This window comes from Plectropomus leopardus, chromosome 9 (assembly GCF_026936395.1).
Source record: "Plectropomus leopardus strain MGB_pleo_1.0 chromosome 9, ASM2693639v1, whole genome shotgun sequence".
In the NCBI taxonomy this organism is placed as follows: domain Eukaryota; kingdom Metazoa; phylum Chordata; class Actinopteri; order Perciformes; family Serranidae; genus Plectropomus; species Plectropomus leopardus.
Genome location: NC_142184.1, coordinates 10379282 through 10400730, shown reverse-complemented (window position 1 = coordinate 10400730; position 21449 = coordinate 10379282). Strand labels below are relative to the sequence as shown.

General features: G+C 34.8%; 2 protein-coding genes across 6 annotated transcripts in view; one reads left to right on the top strand and one right to left on the bottom strand.

Annotated features, from left to right (window-relative positions):
* The window catches only part of LOC121947210 (microphthalmia-associated transcription factor-like), a 52329-nt gene that overhangs the window by 21414 nt on the left and 9466 nt on the right, over positions 1–21449 (bottom strand). Inside the window, exon 1 of one of the 4 annotated variants that reach the window (XM_042492152.2) lies at positions 17996–18129. The exons of 2 other annotated variants lie outside the window; for them this stretch is intronic. In XM_042492152.2, coding sequence (XP_042348086.2) covers positions 17996–18045 — 50 coding nt within the window. In that variant the 5' untranslated portion in view covers positions 18046–18129. Of the gene's footprint in view, positions 1–17958; positions 18130–21449 lie in introns of those variants that run through there. One more of the 4 variants, XM_088081949.1, reaches the window with a different exon arrangement.
* frmd4bb (FERM domain containing 4Bb) overlaps positions 18182–21449 on the top strand; it is a 54504-nt gene continuing 51236 nt past the window's right edge. For both annotated transcript variants that reach the window (XM_088081945.1, XM_088081944.1), the window contains exons 1-2: positions 18182–18645; positions 20471–20693. The gene's annotated coding sequence lies outside the window, so the exon portion shown is untranslated. The remainder of the gene's footprint in view (positions 18646–20470; positions 20694–21449) is intronic.

The window sequence follows — 21449 nt, the reverse complement described above, 5'->3', positions numbered from 1 at the left end:
TTCGAGAATCTGTTCATTATTTCAGCCATATTTTAAGGACGCATTCACAGGTTCCTGCCTCTAGAATGTGAGGATTTCTGCTTTTGCGTCATTTATGATAGTTATGAAATTTTTCCGAGCCACTAAAATCCCTAAAGGGGATTTTTCTTTTTTTTAAATCAGTTACACTAGTTATTATTTTGTGGAAACAACTTATTTATCTTGTGGAATCAAGATAATTATTTGAGGGAACAACTTATTTTGTTCAAATTATTAATCTTGTGGGAACAATTTATTTATCATGTGGGACGACCTTACTTCAGTTATTGATCTTATTTGAAAAAGTCATTAGATTGTGGGAACAACTTCTTTATCTTGTGGGAACGACTTATTTTTTGTGGGAACAGATTTTTTATTATGAGTACACAATTTATTTATTTTGTGGGAACAGATTATTATTATTTTATAGTATATTTTATTATTATTTTGAGTGCATAACTTATTTATTTTGTGAACACAACTTGTATATCTAGTGGGAACAACTTATTTATCTTGAGCGCACGTTATTCATCTTTTGGGAACAGAATAATTATGTGTGCACAAGTTATTTATCTGTTTGAATAACTAATTTATCATATGGAAATGACTTATTTATCTTGTGCACACAAATAATTATCTTTTGATAACAACATCTACAGGATAGATAAGTTGTTCCCACAAGATTGAAAAAAAAAAAACCTGAACTCAAGGGACTTTAGAGGTTCTTTAGGTTTTAGACTGTTGGTCAGACAAACAAGCAATTTGAAGATGTTACTTTGACCTCAAGGAAATTGTGATTAACATTTTTCACAAATTTCTGAATTTTTGAACAAAAAAATAACTGGCGAATGAAAATAATTGCTAATTGCAGTCCTACTTTTAAGCAATTCGTTTTTTTATTTCAGAGAAAGATAAATATTACAAATTAAACCACTTCAGAGTCAAAGCATCAATTAAAATGTTATTTCAAACAGCTGATCTATCTAATTCTTATGATTTTGGAAAGCAAAAAGCTCCAGGCTGCACTCACAAAGCTTTTATCTTTAACAGAATTACACACAACAGAAAAGAGGAACAGGTTTCGTAAAAGGTTGCTTCAGTTTTCCCACTCTCTTAATTTAGACGGCTACTCCCCAGACAGAGCCCTGCAGTCCTAAAATAGAGAGACTCTGCTGAAGCAGAAGTTGTCGGAATGAAGCCCTCATCGAGTGAGTGATCCTTTTGACAAAACTCAGTAAAACGTCTGGCCAATCCAGCTGTGCAGTAATCGCACTAATTAGCCAGCGGAGTCAAACACAGCTTCGGTCTACAGCGTATTCAGTGGGTGTTGAGCCCTCAACATACCATAATTCTCCCCACAGTACTGCATATAATCTCATTGTCTAATACCACACCCACTGAGCACTGAGTACCAGAGCAAAAATCTGCTTCAATATAACATAAAACCACATTTTCTATAAGTTTACAAACACAACTTTAATATAAACTGTCTCATTAATTTCTGAAGACAATGCTGATGCAGATAAACTGATTATTGATCCAGAATTAATCAATTAACAAGTGGATTTAATGACTGAATTACAGCAGAACAAAGATGTGGTTTTTGAAAGTACTGCAGCACTTTGGGTCTTTGAATCCGACAGCATGTTTCTTTGTACTTCACCCAGTACGCAGAATCAGGTTTAGTCTTCGTATGTATAATTCCTTTGTCTGTGTGACTTTGGGCGATTGTGTTTCCTTTCATCCCCTAAGTTTCAAACAAAAGTCACTGGATCTAATGTTAAAATAGCTTTTTTTTTGGGATAATTTTTCCCTGCCAGAGCTAAACTCCTTTGATTTTTTTCTTTCTTCCTTTAATCAGCTTCACTTTTGGAGTGTTTAAATTTCAAGACAACAGACGTTTTATTTCCTTTTCCTTCTCGTTTCCAGTTAGAATGAACAAAAAATGCACATTTCTTTAATATTTGAATAGATGCTGATCAGATTTGTGATATTTAAATAGTAGTATATATAGTTAAATTATTGTAAGTCCAATGCAACAATGCTGACAAACGTTTAAAAAAAAAAATAAATAAAATGTACTGGCTACTGACTTCACGCTGTATTATGATACCACTGTCATGCATTATGCTCACATACACACTGTACAATAAGTAGTAGCAGTAGTGGAAAGTATCTCAGTGTATATACAGCACTGTACTTCACTTCAGATTTGTAATTACTTTCAGTATTTCCATGTCATGCTACTTTATACCTCTAGGGTGGGGGAAATAATTGATACAGTATAGTATTGCGATATTTTTGCAGGGCAATATTGTAACAATTCAAGTATCGATTCTTTTTATTATATACATTAATTCTACATATACAAATTAAACTTTTGGTGGCCTACTGTAATAAAAAAAATCAATTTATTTTACAGGCCACTAGATGCAATTAGCCGCAATAGAAATGATTAAAGTTAAGATGAACAGACTGAAAACTGTATCTTGAAACAGATGTTGACAAAGTTTTCTTTTTAGGACATAATCAGCAGTTGATAAAGGTAATAAATCACAGTAGTCAGCATATCACAACATGTCTAAAATAACAATATCATTGTGTTGTGATAATATTGTAGAAAGGGACCTCTGTGATTCCCACCCCTAATGTCTACTCCACTACAGAGGCAAATATTAAATTATCAATACCAAATACAATCAACATATACATTATGATTATTATGTAATATATTAGGTTTTACAGCTGAATATAAAGTTGTAACAATACCTGCTGCAACAAAGCAATGCTAACATGTAAATGCACTAATAGTGGTAGTTTTTATCCAATGATATAATACATAATATTCTGAAATAATGAGTACTTTTACTTTTGGTACTTGAAGTATATTTTGATGCCAATAGTCGGGCTAGTAGACATGCAAAAAAGAAGAAAAAAATAGAAGATCATATTGTGTTTATTTTGACAGTTAATGTGATTGCGATATGAGTCACGATTTCAGTGGGGATGGCAATTTTCCCTTTCTTTTTCAATATAAAAATGATGTGATTCTTTCTCGGGTCTGTACCAAACAAGCATCTTCCCTTATACATCTGCAATGTCATTTGTAGGCTGGGGAATCTCTGTAGCACCACATTTACAATGGTAAATTCTAAAACATTATATCTTTATCAGAAAATTTGCAGCTCCATGCCATTTTGATATGTCTCTTGGCCATATTGCAGTTTTTATAATATCTATATTTTGTAATATTGAAATTAATCGTGCAGTTCTATGGAGGGACAACAATAGTTATGCAGGGACAACAATAGTCAGAAGTAGCTTTGAAAATGTTTGGAAGAGGATGGAAATACATTCAACTTGTTGTACATAATGTATTTTGGTGGGAAACACTGAAAGTAAACGTAACGTTTTACAATAAAACTCCACAGGGCATCTTTAACAACCGCCACAGCCTGCATCTGTGCTCTGTTTGCACTTCAGGATGTGTTGCTTTGATCGAGGTGGATAAAATGTAGTAAAAGTATAAAAATGCAATGTTTACTCCCCTCACTGACAGGCTATGCCCCTCAGTATGAAAGTTTGAGTTTTATTAGTTTTGGCAATGACTTTTCAGGTTAAAGCGCATCTTCACACCCGTCAGGCAAACAGGCAGTCTGAGGGAAAACACCTTCGTCACCTCAAACACAACAACAACAGCCTGAAGGCGCAGCAGCGCTTCCAGGCAAAACAGAGAATGCACCAGTTTCTGTCTCCACAGACACACACCTGTTGTCTTTCACCACATGAACCACAATGTCTCCCATGAAATTCTTATGTTATGGCTTTAAAATCAGACAATAATGATTTCCACACTGCATGAACATAATAATCATATATACAAAAACTGTATATATGACAAACAGAATCTGTGTTGTGGAAGTTATATTTCATTGCATTTGAATTAAGTGCACAAATCCAATAGAGCATTTTTACTAGCTGCATCTTGTCTTTAACATTGTTTTATGCGTATTTACCTTTACCTTGACTTTAAAATAATAGCAGGATAACTAATTATAAAGAATAAAGCAGAATTTTAAATTAAGCTCATTACAGTGTTGTGAGGCCTTGGAAGACAGAAGTCTTGAAATTAGCAGATACTAAAGTTTTCACAAAGTAAATGCTGATATTTTACAGAAATATACCTACACACACGAGGCTACTGTAGCAGCTGCCACCTGCTACTTATATACAGTAAATATTAATATGCATTTAAACAGCCATAGGGAACAATCAAGGTTCAGTCTCTTGCCAAAGGATGTGCTGACAAAGCTTTATTTGCCTTAATGTCAAATAATGCTAGCAGCTCTGTGAGACTATATTGATACTCAACTTACGACCATTTTCAAATTCACAATACAAATAAAATTATTCACACTGGGAATTTAGTTTTGGACTTTGAGTGCCAAAGTACATAAAAAAGTATCAAAATGAAGCTTGTTTATAATAAAATGAACCAGCAAAAGCATCAGAGGAGGATCCCCCGAACCACCTTAATAGAATTCTACGCTTATTATTTAAGAAATTTAATTAGTTATGTTTTGTTATTTATTTATGTTTGTTTATTAACGAAGCCCTGAAATCCTGTCATTTTTTCAATAGAGTTAGCAAGTTTTGTTTCCCTGCTGTACTGATGCAGCTGTGTTTTGAGCTAAATGCTAACATTCTCACAAGGACAATGCTAACATGCTAATGTTAGTTATAATGTTTCCCATGTTAACTAGGGATGATAACAATTAAACACTGAGAATCGATTAATCGGTCATTAAAAATTGAATCAAACAAAATTTTTATCGATTAATCTATGGGCTATGAAATTATGTCAAAATATAGTCTATGCAATATGTTACTGTGAGCTTTGAGGAAAAACTGCATTTGCTACTGTTTGAAATAAGCAAAGTTTTATGTTTTTTTATTTCAAATAGCGATTAATCGATTGTTAATTTTACAGATGAATCGATTAACAAAGTGCTTACAACTTGCAAACCTAATGTTAACCATTTCATTTTAGCTTGTTAGCATGCTAACTTTTGCTAATTAAAATTCCCCTTAGATGTACAAAACAGTACATCTAAGGGAAATGTTAACTTTGGATGTAACTGGTCATAAATCAAAGTAATGTATTAGTAAAAGTTGACCTGATGATGGCACTACATGAAGATTGAAGGTATCATCAAAGTTAACAGGAGTCATCATGTGGGGACCATGAATATCTGTGACATATTACATGACAGGGCATGTAGCCATGTAGCCTGCTGAGCAGGACATTTCACAGTTACATAAACTTGATAGCGCTCTCTGGTGTACAAAACATAAAATGACGACACTGTTTCTAAATTACCTCAAACAAATCTTAGTTTTTCTGTACAGTAACAGTACTAATATCAAAACCAGTATCAATATATCTGTCATAAGCTAATAAATCAGTAATGTAGATGGATCTCTCAGGCTTTACTTTACATTATTTAAACATGTCACCAAATTTTAATTATCAACCCCATTAAGGGTCTGAAGAGTTTAGCTACACTTGAGTGACTACAGGATGTTAATCCGAGCATATTTCCAAATAGAAAAGTGTTTAATATCAGAGATCTGTTGATGGTTTTAGCACCTCATGATTTTATTTAATACATTTCCGATTATCAGATTGATTTATTATGTGTTTGTGTGTGAGAGTCTGTGCATGAATGACCAGAAGCCTCTCTACAAAGCAAAGCTCCTCTTTCTCTCTGTTTCTTCTGTTCGACTGTTCGGTGGCTTTTTGCCAAACTGACCAGTGAAACACATAAAAAGCTCTTTTGTCCTTTTTAACTTTTTCACTCGTGTGTGTGTGTGTGTGTGTGTGTGTGTGTGTGTGTGTGTGTGTGTGTGTGTGTGTGTGTGTGTGTGTGCACTCGCGCATATATATAACAGGGAACATACTCATCGTTACACAGTCACCAACAGGGAACGGCAAAACTAACAGGGGACATTTTTTAAGTCCCCACTTGGACATGCTCTAAATCATCATAAAATCATGTGTTATGGCCTCTGGTGAAATTTTTCAGATTTTGCCAAGAGGGGACCAAAGTGTGTGAGAGTGTTTATATCCATATTCAGAGCTCTCCCTCCTGGTTGGAGCAGGTATTTGAACGACCCATTCACACACGTCGCTTTTAACACTCCTCTCCCCAGCAGCCTTTCAGACTGCAGATGGGCCGTTAAACAGGCTTTAGTAATGTTAATGTGGGTGACATGAAGGCCACAGAATGTAATGTATCAAATATGATACAAATAGCATGATAGGGTTAATAAAGACACCAGTCTCCTGAAACATGATTTGTTATTAGTCTTTGCATTAAAATTCAAGGCTTGGCTTTAGGTGATTTCATAAGTTTTAAGCTCTATACTGTATTAAAATAAAGGGCTACCCAGAAGGCAGGAGAGAAATCAGTATTTTAGAGCCTTAAAAAAAGCAAGAAAACTATAATCCAAGCAGAATAAACCTTTACATAAAATGATCAGCAGTAAGATTTTTTCTTCTTAGGTTTAATTATGTAAAATGATGTAACATCAGACCTTGACTAGACCTTTAAAGTTGTTCAGTCCCTGACGATACTGACCTGACCAGTTTTCCACGAGCACTGAATGTCAATCAGTTTTTCAATATACTTCAATATACACTCTCAGTCTGTACTCATAGAAATGTAATTTGTTTGTGGGTGCACATTATAGAAAACATGTCCAAACATAGGATAATGCAACATGAGTCCACTGTTGGCTGGTACATAATGACAATTAGTTCCTCTTGGATAGCATGGAGTTACGTTCACACTCCACCATGTAAAGAATAAATAAAATGAGATAGATAAGACTTACACAAAAAGAATCTCACCTAAATAATTCAAAAAATATTCCTCAACTATGATTACAATGACTGTGATTATTATAATTATAACTAATATTTTATAACAAACTATAAAGGCTCAGTTTTTAGTGGATGGCTTAACCATCTAGCTTGACACTGTTTTACAATAATACGGCTTCCCCAGAGGGCAAGGAAATATTTTAAAAATCTAAAGAAAGGAGAAATAACAATAACAACAACAACAACAACAACAATAATAATAATAATAATAATAATAATGGTAGGAAGAAAATGTGGAGAGAAAATACCAGCAAGATCTTTACTAATTTTAATGAAGTGCTTAAATTAGTTTATTATCAGAATTTAACTTAACCTTGAGATTAGCTCAATCCTCCAAAACTCCCTTTGAGTTTTTAGATGCACTAGAAGCACTAGATTTCCGTCCAATCTTACAATGTACATATGTTTTGTTTCTCTATAATCACAGGAATGCATTTTATTTGCTGATCTACCTACAGGCAAAAGAGGTCCACACTTGTGTAGTATAAAGCAACAGGGGTCCACAGTTGGCTGGTACATAATGACAAGTTACTTGTAAATATATCTAAACTAAATCATGTAATTTTTTTTGCTTCTAAAAGGATCTGTAAGTATGTATTTTTGTAACTGAATATAAAGGCTCAGCCGTTGTGGACGTCCTTTACCATTTTATAGCTTGACACTGTGTTTAAAAAGGGCTACCCCAGTCCATTCTCATTGTTAACTTTTCAAATACATTCCCTCTGTCAGTGCTTTTTGGCATACCTGCATCAATCTGGATCATGGCAGGATGATGTGAGATGAGAACATAGCCGGACAGAGCCAGCGGCATTGTTATTATACGTCAGTAGACAGCCAGACAGCACCAGGCACATCTGCATACATCTTGCGTGGCTAGCATCACTTGAGAATATGGATGGATACTCAAAACTTCCATTTAACGAAGTTTTTACAAGCAAAAAAATGCCATGCAAGTTTTAGGTTTTATTTTTGAGGATTTAAAAGTTTTTTTTTCTATTGGGAAAAGAATATTAAAACAAAAAATGTTATTATTTTTTAATAAAAGGAATAAAGTTTCATCATCATTGAATGATGCCTTTTCAGAGCCAATATTTGCATAAAATGAAGCAAATAATTTAAAATAGCTTTGCTGGTCCAAAGTCTTCTTTGTAAAAACATCAGAGCCAGTCAGAAATACTTAGAGGGCAACTGAGGAACTGAGTGGATTAGTTGTGGGCAGACGTACAGTGAAAATCAGATTTTTAACCGTTTAAATAGTTAAGAATTCTGTATAGTTGCAGTGATTTGACAAAATTGCAGGGTCTCCCAGAATTCACAGGAATCAGCTGAATTTGGCATTTATTGTTATGGTTGCAATCCAATGTATGTGTGCGAACTATAGGAATCCATTTTATTTGTCGCTCCACATTACAGAAAAGAGGTCCACACTTGAGTTGTATAAAGTGACATGAGTCCACTGTTGGCTGGTATATAATGACACAAGTTCCATCTTAGATATATGGTATAGAGTGACATTCCCATTTCAACATGGATAAATGACAAAGAATAGGAAAAAAAGAAGTTAGATGCATTATTGTTCAAAGAAAATAATCTTACAAAAATGTAATAATAAAATTATTTATTTTTTTAGGAAATTGGAGATAGAAATATCATTTTAGTTTTTTAGACATTGCTTTTTGAATCGTGCACCTGAATAAGTTTTTGAGTTGCTGTTTAAGAGTGTGCTCCTTTTTACCTTTGTGTTGAAAACACATTGACAACCCATCATGATATAAATGACTAGAGCAATCTTAATGGTATTTATAATATGGGAGGTTTTGTGAGCAATCAGTTTGTCTCAGTTACAGGATAAGTCAGTTAGAGGAATGATTAACCTCTGAAACCCTCTGTTCAACTGCTTGAGATGAACTTATTTCCAAATTCTATAGGTTTTTGGCTGTACTTTTGGCTGTACTTTAACTTTAAATTCTAAAAAAGGAAAGTCAGTCCACACTTTGTCCCCTCTTGGCCTGTACAAAATGACACTTCTTGTTTTGTTTTGTTTTGTTTTGTTTTATATTTTCTCCAATGTTTTAAATTAATCTTAAATCTGCATTAGACAGACAAAATTGTATATACACATTACTAGATCTCAAGAAAACCAAAACAACTACAACTACTAAAACAACTAGAATCAAAATAGGATTCACTTTCAAGTAAAATAAAAAAAATAACGCTGAGAGATTTGGATTGGATTGTCTGCTGTGTACGACCTTTAAAGTCTTCTGTTGTAGGAGAGGGAACTGAGAGTTTTTAAATGGGTGTACTGGCATGCAAAATTACCAGCACATTTATGGATTGTGTCTTTAATGGAGGCTGACTACTCATTTTGTATTGGATTAAATGATTTGCCATCTCTTTGTGTGCATGCTGCAGTGACCAGAGGGACTTATTATTATTCAACACAGTTTTGGTTTATTTGAAGAATTTCAAATTCCTTAAAGGGTTTTTAGGTTTATGATGTAAGCATTAAACAATCCTCCACATTGACTGAGTGGAGTGTGCAGCACCCATGTGCCTTTAAGGTTGCCTCTGAGAAGTGAGTGACTTGGAGAGGGTGAGGGGTCAGCGTGTGCAGCTCTGTGCCAGGCCTTGATTCTCTGCAGTGTGGGGGTTGGTTTCTTTGTTGTTGACAGATGGTCACAGGCCATTCCACATTAAGCTTCAGAGATGCTAATTTATATTAGCTAGAATGTTACATCCAACTCTGACTGCCTGAGACATGGGTCTGTCCCCTGTCCTGGGTTAAGCAAGTGGCACACAGTGCTTATTTTAGCTGGTACAACATCTCTGGATTATTGGGAATAACATCCTAAAAGTTTACAGATTGGGCATATAATTCTCCACTCAAATTCCCACTAGCTTGAATACTGATACAAAAGTTGTACTTTTTTTTACTGGATAGTTAAATATTTGAACATATTTAATCACCTAATAATTACATGAATTTCATGGCAAACCATTGTGATGTTACATAGTTTATTGTGCCAAGTTAACGTGTAATTGTTCTAATCATAATAAAAGGTTTGGTTTCAACTATAGGAGTAAAACAAAACTAAAGAGTAAGAGTGATCGTCTGATCATCATGTTAAACATATTCAGGAAACAGAAATAAAATGTCAGAATGCAACATTGAGCCAAAGAAAAAACATGGTGGATTATTGTAGTTTTGTAACATAGGTTTTGTTATTGATCTGTAATGTTGAATTTATGTAGTCCATTTTTCACATCCTGAACCCTTTTCATTTGAGCTGCAGTGATATAAATTTAAAAGGTTTGGTCATAAATCAGTTTGAACTTATATATGAAAATAAATAGTTTTCTAACCTATAAAACATTTAATGGGGGCAAACGTGTATGCATGCTTAAAACAGCGCTGAGAAACAAAGCATTTTTTAAGTGACTGTAAGATTTAAAACAGCAAATGCAACTTTAAAATGGTCTCCCAAATAATATGTCAAGATCCACTACATGGTATTTTTTAACAGTTTAACAATATACCATCAGTAGTGTATCAGTGTATCAGCGTACCATCAGTAGTTGCAATTTATTTATTAGTTATCAAGTAGTATTGATAAAAGTGAAATTAACAGTCTGTTAACAGCCAGCTTAGGAAAGATGACACTGACATGTAAAATTACCAGCACATTTATGGAGTGAAATGCATCCCTAAAGGAGGTTAAATATTCATTTGTTTGTGAAAAAATTGTTGTTCATCTCTCTAAGATGTTAAACATTTGATTCAGTGGGCGCCTGCATTATTAAGTAAGCAATCACATGGTGTTATAGATATATTGTTAGATTTATGAGCATTCAGATGATGAAGATGAAAAAATATGTAATTTCCTCTACACTGAAGAGGTGGAGTGACCAGCACCCATATGATTCTCAGATCCTAACTTTGAATGTTGAACAGTGGAGACTGCTGCCACTGAGAAGTGAGTGACCTGCAGTGAGTGAGGGTTTGACTCTGTGCAAGTCAGCCTGTGAAAATCAGTCAGGCCTTGATTCTGCAGTGCGGGATGGTTTCTTCTAGCTGACGATGGTCGTTAGCACATGACACATTGAGCTAAGGGGTTGCTAACTTCTCATATCCAAGATGCTGTATCTGATTTAGACTGACTGAAACGTGGCTTATTCCCCCATCCTGGGTTTAACAAGTAGCACCCACTGCTTATCTTGGTTAGTACAACATCCCTGGATTATTGGGAAGAACACCCTGAAATTGTACGGAGTAGGCATACAATTCTCCACTTTAATTCCCATTTTAAATGCTGTTTTTTTTTTCAAAACTTGTACTATTATGGATATTTAAGTAGTTGAACATATTCAGTTACCTAATGATTACATCTGTTATTTCATGACATACCATTTTGATGTTGCACAGGTTATTGCCTCAAGTTTACATTTCATTATTCTAATTATAATAAAAGGTTCTGTTTTAACTAAAGAGGTAAAACAATACTACAGAATTAGATACTCTGTAAAGCATCTACAAACATTATTTAGATAGTTAAAATGTTGTCAATGGTTATTGATTGTATGGAGTAAAACTAATTTGGCCCTTTTAAATGTTTTATAGGTGAGCTACATAAAGAGTACATGTTTGTGTCCTGATTGTGTGATTATCATTTTAAACACATATATGAACAGAAAGTCAATGTTGACATGCAACTTTGAGCCAAAGATAAATGTAGTGGGTTATTGTTGTTTTGCAACTTTTGTAACCTATTAAAAATTTAATGAAGGGCAAACGTATGTATACTTTACAAAGTGCTTAGAAAGACATTATTTATTAAGTGACTCAAAAGATTTAAATAGCAACTGCAACTTTATAATGGTCTTCCAAATAGTATTTCAAGATCTGCTACATGGTATTTGTTAACAGTTTAACAGTTTATTACCATTAGCAGTTGCAACTTTATAGAAACCATCCAAACAATGTTTATAAACAGTTTTCAAGCCAACTATTAATAGTTAACAAAGTGTTATAAATATTTGGTCTATATATCCAAGAGATATTTATATTGTATAATTTACTTTTTTTGTTTTTACAAAGGTTTACAAATTAGTTGGAAACCATTAATACTTAGTTTATGTTTTTATACAAGACTGTATAAGTCTTGGTATTTGACTAATAAAATAACAATCTATAACATTACTTATAATGGGTAAAGTTAATTAGTTATCATTTCTTCATTGGTTATCAAGGAGTATTGACAAAAGTATAATTAACAGTCAGTTAACAAATTATTAATGATGCCTATAATACAGTATTGCCAGCTTCAGAAAGATGATACCGATTAACGTAAAATTACCACATTTATGGAGTAAGATGCATCCCTAAAAGAGGCCGAGTATTCATATGTGTGAAAAAAAATGTTATTCATCTCTGTATGATCTATGTACATTTGATTCAGTGGCTTTGTGCATTCTTTAGAAAGCAATTTGTCTTTATTACATATCTACACACAGTTTTATAGATATATTTTATATTTACTTGGCCTTCAGTTGATGAAGTGGACAAAAATATGTAATTTCTTCTACACTGAAGAGGTGGAGTGACCAGCACCCATATGATTCTCAGATCCTAACTTTGAGTGTTGAACAGTGAGACTGCTGCCACTGAGAAGTGAGTGACCTGCAGTGGGTGAGGGGTTTGATTCTCTGCAAGTCAGCCTGTGAAAATCTGTCAGGCGTTGATTCTCTGCAAAAGCGGGGATGGTTTCTTCTAGCTGACGATGGTCGTTATGGTCGTGAGGACATTACACATTGGGCTTCAGGGTTGCTTACTTCTCATATCCTAGATGTTGTATCTGACTGAAACATGGCTTTTTTCTCTGTCCTGTGTTAAACAAATGGATGTTGGGTAAGATAATGTTGAACTGTAAAGAGTAGAAATACAAGCAGAATTCCACATTTGTCGTCAATTGCACAATTGACTACAAGCTATTCAAAAAAAGGAGTTAAACATGTTTTTCACATGAAGAAACATCTGCTGGGAAGTGACATAATAACCACATGTATGTAATATCACTGAAATAATTGAAAGGTAATTATTTATTAAGTGGCCCTCTAAAGCAGTAGGGCATCTTGGCTCTCAGTGGCTCTGTTTGTCTGAATTTTTAATGCAATGGCCATCAGAAACACATTAACATTAGTTAAACTTTAAGTGCTAAAGAGTTGTTTCAGTTGACAACACTGGAATGTAAAGACCTGTAAAGCTGAGTGTCAATGTAAACTTATTTTAGCAATCTCACATGCCTTCATGCACACTCTCTAAAGCCGCAGTGACAATGTTGTATACCAGCCCTGTATTTGCCAACTAATTTACAACTCTATGTGTTACCAACTATAGTTATCAAAAACAACCAAAAAATAGATATAACAATAATAAAAACTTAGTTCTGGGTTGCAAACCTCTTTGAATGGGGTCAACAGAAGACAACTAGTGAAGGCCCATTCATAGATGTGTATCCTGCTGTGATGGTTTTGAGATGAGGTGTTGGTGGCTCATCACCATTTCAATGCCCATCAAAACACTAACATACCAGTTAAACTTTAAGTGCTAAAGAAAGGTTTTAGTTTAGTTAGTTTTAGTTAGTTTTAGTTTTTTAGTTTTAGTATTATTATATTATTTATTATGTGCCTTTCACTTCATGCACACTCTTTTGTGCACTGTGACAATGCTGCATGCCAGTGTGTGTAGTATATGTTATAGACTGTAGTCATTAAAAACAAACATCTTTGAATGGGGGGTCTAGATTAGATAATGCTAAAATACACTAACAAACACAGGTGTTTCATCCATCACTAAAAAACTATTCATTTTGAACACAATGGAACACATTACAAAACAAGATATTTGGTGTTCAAATCCATGAACTATCATAATAGCATGAAAAGATTCAGAGAACCTTGAGAAATACATAAAAGAGACAAGGCTAAAAACCAAAAATGAATGGCCATGACCTTTGACCCATAAAGCTGCACTGCATTAAATACCAACATGACTGAAGGATATCACAAAATGAGCTCGGGACACTAAAAACCACTGACAGTGGACACAGTTTATCACTGTATCTATAAAAGCAAATTAAGACTTAACTATGCAAAGTGAAAGCCAGATATCAACAAAATCCAGAAACACTGCCAACTTCCCCGGACCTGAGCTCATCTGTCACGTCACAGTGAATATTAAGACAAGTTATAATTGTGTTCACAGTATGGCCTTTATTTTAAAAAGCTACAATGGCGACATTTCTGGTGCCAATTTACTAAACAATGAGAAGCTTTACTGAATAGATACATTTTTGTATTAGATATTTTTCTCTTTACAAAATGCACCTTTCTATTTCTTTTTCATTAATCTATGGTGGAGTGTGAATATCACTCTGTCCCATCCAAAAGGGAACTTGTGTCATTATGTACCAGCCAATAACTTGGGACCACCGTCGCTTTATTCTATATGTGGCCCTTTTTCTGTAATGTTGATCAACAAAGAAAATGCATTCTTATGCATATAAATTGAAAAGCACGCATATACATTGTAAAGAGATCCTGTGTTTGTAATTAACTCTTAATGGGAATTTCCAGAAAAAGCCTGATAATAAATCTATTTTTTTTATTAACCAGCAAATACTGTTGCTTACTTTTATATTGTTTTGGTCCTTTCGGGGAACCCCTTCATTGTAAAGGTGAACATCTAAAGTAGGAATTCCAGTATGTTTTTTCCATGGCCAAGGGATCAGCTTGTATGTGTGATATCTCTGATCTAGACACTAGAGAAAGAAGTGTCAGACTTGTAATGTGATGAGGTATAAAGTTTGAGCTGCTCCTTCTGCTCATCGAGAGCCTAATTTTGGGGGACCAACAGAATGTTTGTTATCCCTTAAACCCAAATGAACTTTATTATATTGGTGTTGTCAGTTCTGTAACAGAAAATGTTCCCATATACTTATAACATTGTTCTGGCTGTTCTCAGTGTCATCTAGAAAATCTTTCACAATTTCATATCAATGGAGCAACTCTACACTTTATATCACATGACATCACAAGCACTCCAGTTTTTGGATATGGGAGCGAGTTGCCGTCTATGTTTACTAATGTTTTTAGACTGCCTTAGATCATAGAAATAATATGTATGTATTTTAGAAATGGGCATAATTTTCCATTAATACAGTATCAAGCCATAAAAGGTTAAGCCAGCCACTAAAGTTGAGCCTTTATATTCTGTTACAAAACATACTAACAAATCATATTTGAAGAAGAAATGTAACATTATTCAGATGAGATTTTTTTCACAAGTATTATTAAATATGTTTGTATGTGCTTTTACATGGTTGAGTGTGAACGTCCAATCCGTGCTATCTAAGAAGGAACTTGTGACATTATGTACCAGCCAACAGTGGACTCATGTCATTATATCCTACTCAAGGGTGGACCTTCTTCTGTAATGTGCACCAACAAACAAGTTGCATTTCTTTAAGTACAGACTGAGAACACAAGTATATTGAAAACTTGATTGACATTCACTACTTGTGAAAACTGGTCAGGTAAGTATTTTGGAAATTGAACAATTTTAAAGGTCAAGTCAAAGTTTGATGTTACATAATTTTAATTTAAAACTCCTTTTTAGTTTTCTTACAAAAAGAAATGGAGGTGGACATTTTTTTTCTTTTTAGAGTGCAAAGTTCAAAGAGTACAAACAGAAGTCGACTTATGAAGGCCCATTCATAGATGTGTATCCTGTTGTGATGGTTTTGAGATGAGTAGTTGGTGGCTCATCACCATTTCAATGCCCATCAAAACACTAACATACCAGTTAAACTTTAAGTGCTAAAGAAAGTTTCAGTTTACAATACTGGAATGTAAAGTCCTGTAAAGCTGAGTGTCATTGTGAACTTATCGTAACATTTATTATGTGCCTTTTCACTTACGAGACACTCTGTGCACTGTGACAATGCTGCATGCCAGTGTGTGTAGTATGTGTTACAGACTGTAGTCATTAAAAAACAAACATCTTTGAATGGGGTCTAGATTAGATAATGCTAAAATACACTAACAAACACAGGTGTTTCATCCATCACTGAAAAACTATGTGAACACAAAAGGAATACATTACAAAACAAGATATTTGCTGTTCAAATCCATTAACTATCTGCCATAATAGCATGAAAAAGATTTAGAGAACCTTGAGAAATCTCTGCATAAAAGGGACAAGGCTAAAACCAAAATGAATGGCCATGACCTTTGACCCATGAAGGTAATTGCATTAAATACCAACATGATATCACAAAATGAGTCAGGACACTGAAAACCACTGACAGTGAACACAGTTCATCACTGCATCTATAAATGCAAGTTAAGACTCTACTATGCTAAGTGAAAGCTAGATTCAACAAAAATCCAGAAACACCACTGACTTCTCTTGGACCTGAGCTCATCTGTCATGTCAGTTTGATTTCTTTCTTTTGGAAGCAAACAGCTTTTAAGGTCTAGTCACAGACTTGTGTTAAATCATTTTATAGTGATTAATTAATTAAAATAAATATATTATTTATTAAAATAAGTAATTATATTGCTGATCATTTTATGTATAATGTTACTCGTTTATAGATTTATTTTTCTGAATTTTTGGTGATACATTGGTAGTTACAATTGGTCTGGTCTAAATATACATATATATATATATATATAAAGACAACAATAAAGTTATTAACAGTAAATACTAAGTAAGATAAAACTGAATTCACAGGATTATGGGAGCCTTCTTTAAAAGATATACTTTGCTTTGGCAAGTATTATTTCTGTAATATTTATTATCACAAAAAATGTTGATATATTGCAAGCAATAAAGTTTACATACCCATTTTTAAAGATACAAATGAAGTTTTAGTGAAAAAGAAGCACTCTATAGGTGAGAGAACCAGGATAAACCAGTTTGACTGCAGTATATGGATGTCCCCCCTTTGATAGGCAGACGTCGCTCAAGGCTTCAGGTCCCCTCTTGGCAATTTCTTTAAAAAATTGTAAAAATCACATTTGCAGTAATATTGTGAAAGAAGACCTCAAAAGTAAATTTTCAATTCTAGTTTTGTATTTTTAAAATGACTGCTAATAAAGGTTCCCTCTTGGATAGTACACTTAGATAGTCCCCTATTATTCATGTTCGCATGTATGTGTGTGTGTGTGTGTGTGTGTGTGTGTGTGTGCGCGTGTACACACCTCCTCTCATAGTTGTGTGTATCTCAAAGAAAAAAAACAAAACAATGGCTGTACAGTACTGAAGAGCCCCACCCACCCAACTCATGATTCCTCTGATTCTGCACGATGCTGCTCCATCACTCCATTATTAGTCAAATAGTCAGAGCTGAGTGTTTGATGCAGGTTTTAATGACAAACAGAAAAGAGGGAAATTAAGTTGTACTGAGAGAAGATTAGGTAGCTATCAACAGAGGTCTGATCAGAGTCAAAACACTTAGCTTTTAGAGGAAAATAATGTGTAGAACAGACACACTGCACCACTAATACTGCTGCTGGTAATTAACAGGAGCTAATAGCTCTGCCTAATGGACAATAATGGTATAACAACAAGTTTGTCTAAAAACTAATGGTATTACAATCTTTTTTTTACCGTTACAAACATCTTCAGACTGTTTTTGTGATTATCTTTTTTTGTGTCAAGTGTCATAAAGTGACAAAAGAATCTCTCTAGGTGCTTACTTCTTATTAAAAAAAATCAATAACCAATTGCAATCAGGTCTATGCTTATTTGTCAAACTACTCATTTTAAATAATGAATCAGAAGCCGTGTAAGGCAAAACAAACCCTGCACAAAAAGAAATCTGCCTTAGCTATGATTGTATACACTTTCCACACTCTGTGCACGGTGCCCTTCATGTGTACACACAGGCCTAATGTTGTACCCACAACAATAAACTCCAAAATCACACCTTAACACACGCCAGCATGCTCCAGCTCCATACTCACAAACAGTCAAATGAGCAGGGTCTGTACACTTGCACTCCTACAGCCTCCATATTTGTTTGTTTTTTCCTGAAGGTGCACCACCCGCCCTTGGAGAGCAATGAAAGTCATGCTGGTGGTGCAGCGCTGAAAGTGTGTCAGAGGGGGGAGGCTCCGGGGCCCGGCCTGGAATCTCCAATCGCCACACAGAGTCCCAGGCAGAGGACCAGCCCCGTCCAGCGCAACGGCAGAGCAGAGCAGAGGAGAGGAGAGGAGAGGGCAAGCGCCCACTGGAAACACACTGGCCATCAACAGACTGATTTAAAACCACACAGATAGTATTTCACTCTGAGATATGTGTCGTCACTGTTCAGTGGACGGCCTGCAACTAACTTAGTCACTGCATGTACTGGCTCTCCAAAATGTCAACTTTTAATGAGCTAAAAATAACAGCCCTGCTTTCATCTTTGTGACGATGCATTTCGTAGAAAACTCAATTGCTATTTAAATGGTTTATCTTTCTTAAAGTTCAGCTCCATACAAAAATGTTTTGCTTTTTGTTCCTTTACTTGGATGCTTGAGTTTCACTGTGCAGAATGATGTATTTTGCAGAGCTTTCCTGTCTGCTGAAGAGGACAAAGTTTCTCTGTGCTCACCTTAGATCTTCAACATATGTAAGTATGAGCATTGTGATCATGGTCCAGTGTGCAGTGAACTCAGATGTGATGTGGAAAGCCTTGAAAATGAGAAGTGTTTGCATATTAGTAGATGCTAGATTTTTCTGCGAGTAAGAAGAGATAGAAGAATTTTTAAGTAGGTCATTGTACAGCTGTACTTTTTTGTGGAAAAACCACAGTAGACATTAACTGTTATCAGTATTTTTTATGTCCTTAAAAGGGGTCTGGAAGGGATCTATGGATCTATGGGATCTAGGGATGGAAAGTACAAGACATTTCATTGATGCCAAAGCCATTATCGATTCTACTTATTGGCCTCATTCTTTATTGATTACCTTACCGCTTCTAGGGGTGGGAAAAGTCGATTTTTATTATACAAATTATTAATATTACACATACAAATTAAACTTCAGAGCCTTCTAGATTAATAAAATTAATTGCTTTTTCAGTTTTGATGCAATGAAAATGATTGAAGTGAGATGAACAGACTGTCAACATCTATTTTTTCTCATACATTTTTCAAAGTTTTCAATTGGGAGTATAATTTGCAGTTGAAAAAGGTAATAAATTGCAGTGTATTGCAATACATGTTCGCTATATATCGCTAAAGTTTTATTATATCTGAGTCGCAGCAAAGTGCAGAAGAAATAGGAAAATATTTGTACAGTATTTGTTTTCATTCAGGTTGTCTTAGTCAAAGAAAATGTCTGCTAAGCCTGTCAGCGTGGCGCCAATGTTAGTCGAACAGGATATTTACCCTCGTAACAGACATGATGCTTCGAGCATAGAGTGTCAAATACATGACATTCCTAGAATCTAATGTGGTGTAGAGAGATGTTTCAGCATATTACTGCTGGTGTTTCCACCTTTACTTGAAATTATGATTTCACAGACATTACAAGCGGCACTGTTGTTATCTTTCTTCATGAATTAAAAACACGCTTTGCGCTTTGTCAGAAAAACATGCCAGCATTAATAAAAGGAATTGATAAGCTTGGAGGCATACAAGTCTGATGGATCAGACAACCTGAAGCCACTGCTCAGTCGCAATGCCTGTTCTAAATCTCAGTTCCCATCAAAAATCTTAAAGAGGGACATTTTATCAACCCATGAAATAAAGAAGCAGATCATTCTTCAGTTCAGGTGAAAAATCAAAAATCAGTTGCATGAATTTTACTGGACAGTGACGTTTGTCCATTAGAATGCTCAAACTGCTATTCATAAGGATTACATTTTCTCCTGCAGGTAGAATATCCGTAAAGTTTTGGTTAAATCAAGACTGAATAAATTCAGAAAAGCATTTTTCAGACAGTTACAATAGCATGCATAGGACAAATACTATACACAAGCTTGCATGCTCACTCTTAGCATAATGGTCATTTTAAACAAAGTATAAATGTACAAGAGTAAAAGCAACTTCAACACGCTGTGTGCACACTATTATTGATCCATATTTCCACAAATTAAGAATCTTTCTCAGAAAATTGTACCCCAAATTACACTCAAAAAACAGCCACTGAAATCTACAAATCCATACACATAAAACATATTCTAAGGACTTAACCATTCACCCACCAGGGGCTGCTCTTTCAACTATTGGCCCAGTGCACTTTCTCTGACATATACTGTCATTCTAATTGCATATTGAGAATAGGCAATGACGTGAATATCACACTGCTATAAAGGGAGTGCAGTGGAAGAAGAGTGAGAGAGAATGAACAAGCAAGATCTCATGTTAGACTGTAGCCAAGAATCTGCACTGTAAAAATCCTGCAATAAGCTGCATGTGATGAGCCTGTCTGGTTTTGTTTGTCTCTATCAGACTGCAGGTGCGTTGCTCACAGAGCAGATCGGGCCCTCCTGGCAGACTACACAACCTCTCAGCTGGAACACAGCTCAGTGATTAAGACCCTACATGACAGTACATTGATCCACTCACACTCTCCTGCTGATCACAACACCCCAGCGCGCTGCAGCTGGCATGGCCCCCCAGGAGATGGTTACCAGCAAGCAAATCGGTGATAATGGGAATCATCTGTATGCAAGTGAGAAGTCTAGACCGTCAATTATGTGGGCTTTGATACCAGGGAGAGAAAGACAGAGGCAGAGAGGAGAAAACATCTGTGCAAACTACAACTAGTTGAACAGAGTAAACTACTTAGTGTATTTATGCAAGTGAGATTAGTTAAATACAGTTTTCTGCACAATAGGCTACCATGCAGCTATGAAAAACAGTTAAAATGTTAAACAGTTCATACTATAAAAAGAGAAAATGATATACAGATTAATGACATTTTATAACATAATGATATTGGAAGTTGGAGCCATGCATACTTATAACACACTCTTCTGAAGTGCAATGTAATGTGCAATATATATATATATATATATATATATATATATATATATATATATATATTATTCTCTTTGTTACTCTTGGCAATTTGTGTCTCTTTGTAGTTATTCTGTGTCTCTTTGAGGTCATCTTTGTGGCTGTTTTATGTCTCCTTGTAGTTGTTATGTGTCTCCTTGTAATTGTTATGTGTCTCTTTGTAATTGTCTTGTGTTTCATTGTCATCATTTTGTGTCTTTTGTGTTTTTTATGTCTCTTTTTTGGGCCTTTTCTGTCATGTTGTGTCTCTTTTTAGCCATTCTGTGTCTCTCTTTAGTTGTTTTGCATTTCTTTGAAGTCAGTGTCTCTTTGTCTCTTTGCAGTTCCTTTGCATCTCTTTTGGTCTTTTTTTGTCTCATTGTGGTTGCCTTTAATTTCTTCCCAGCTGGTGCATATTAATTTGATTGAC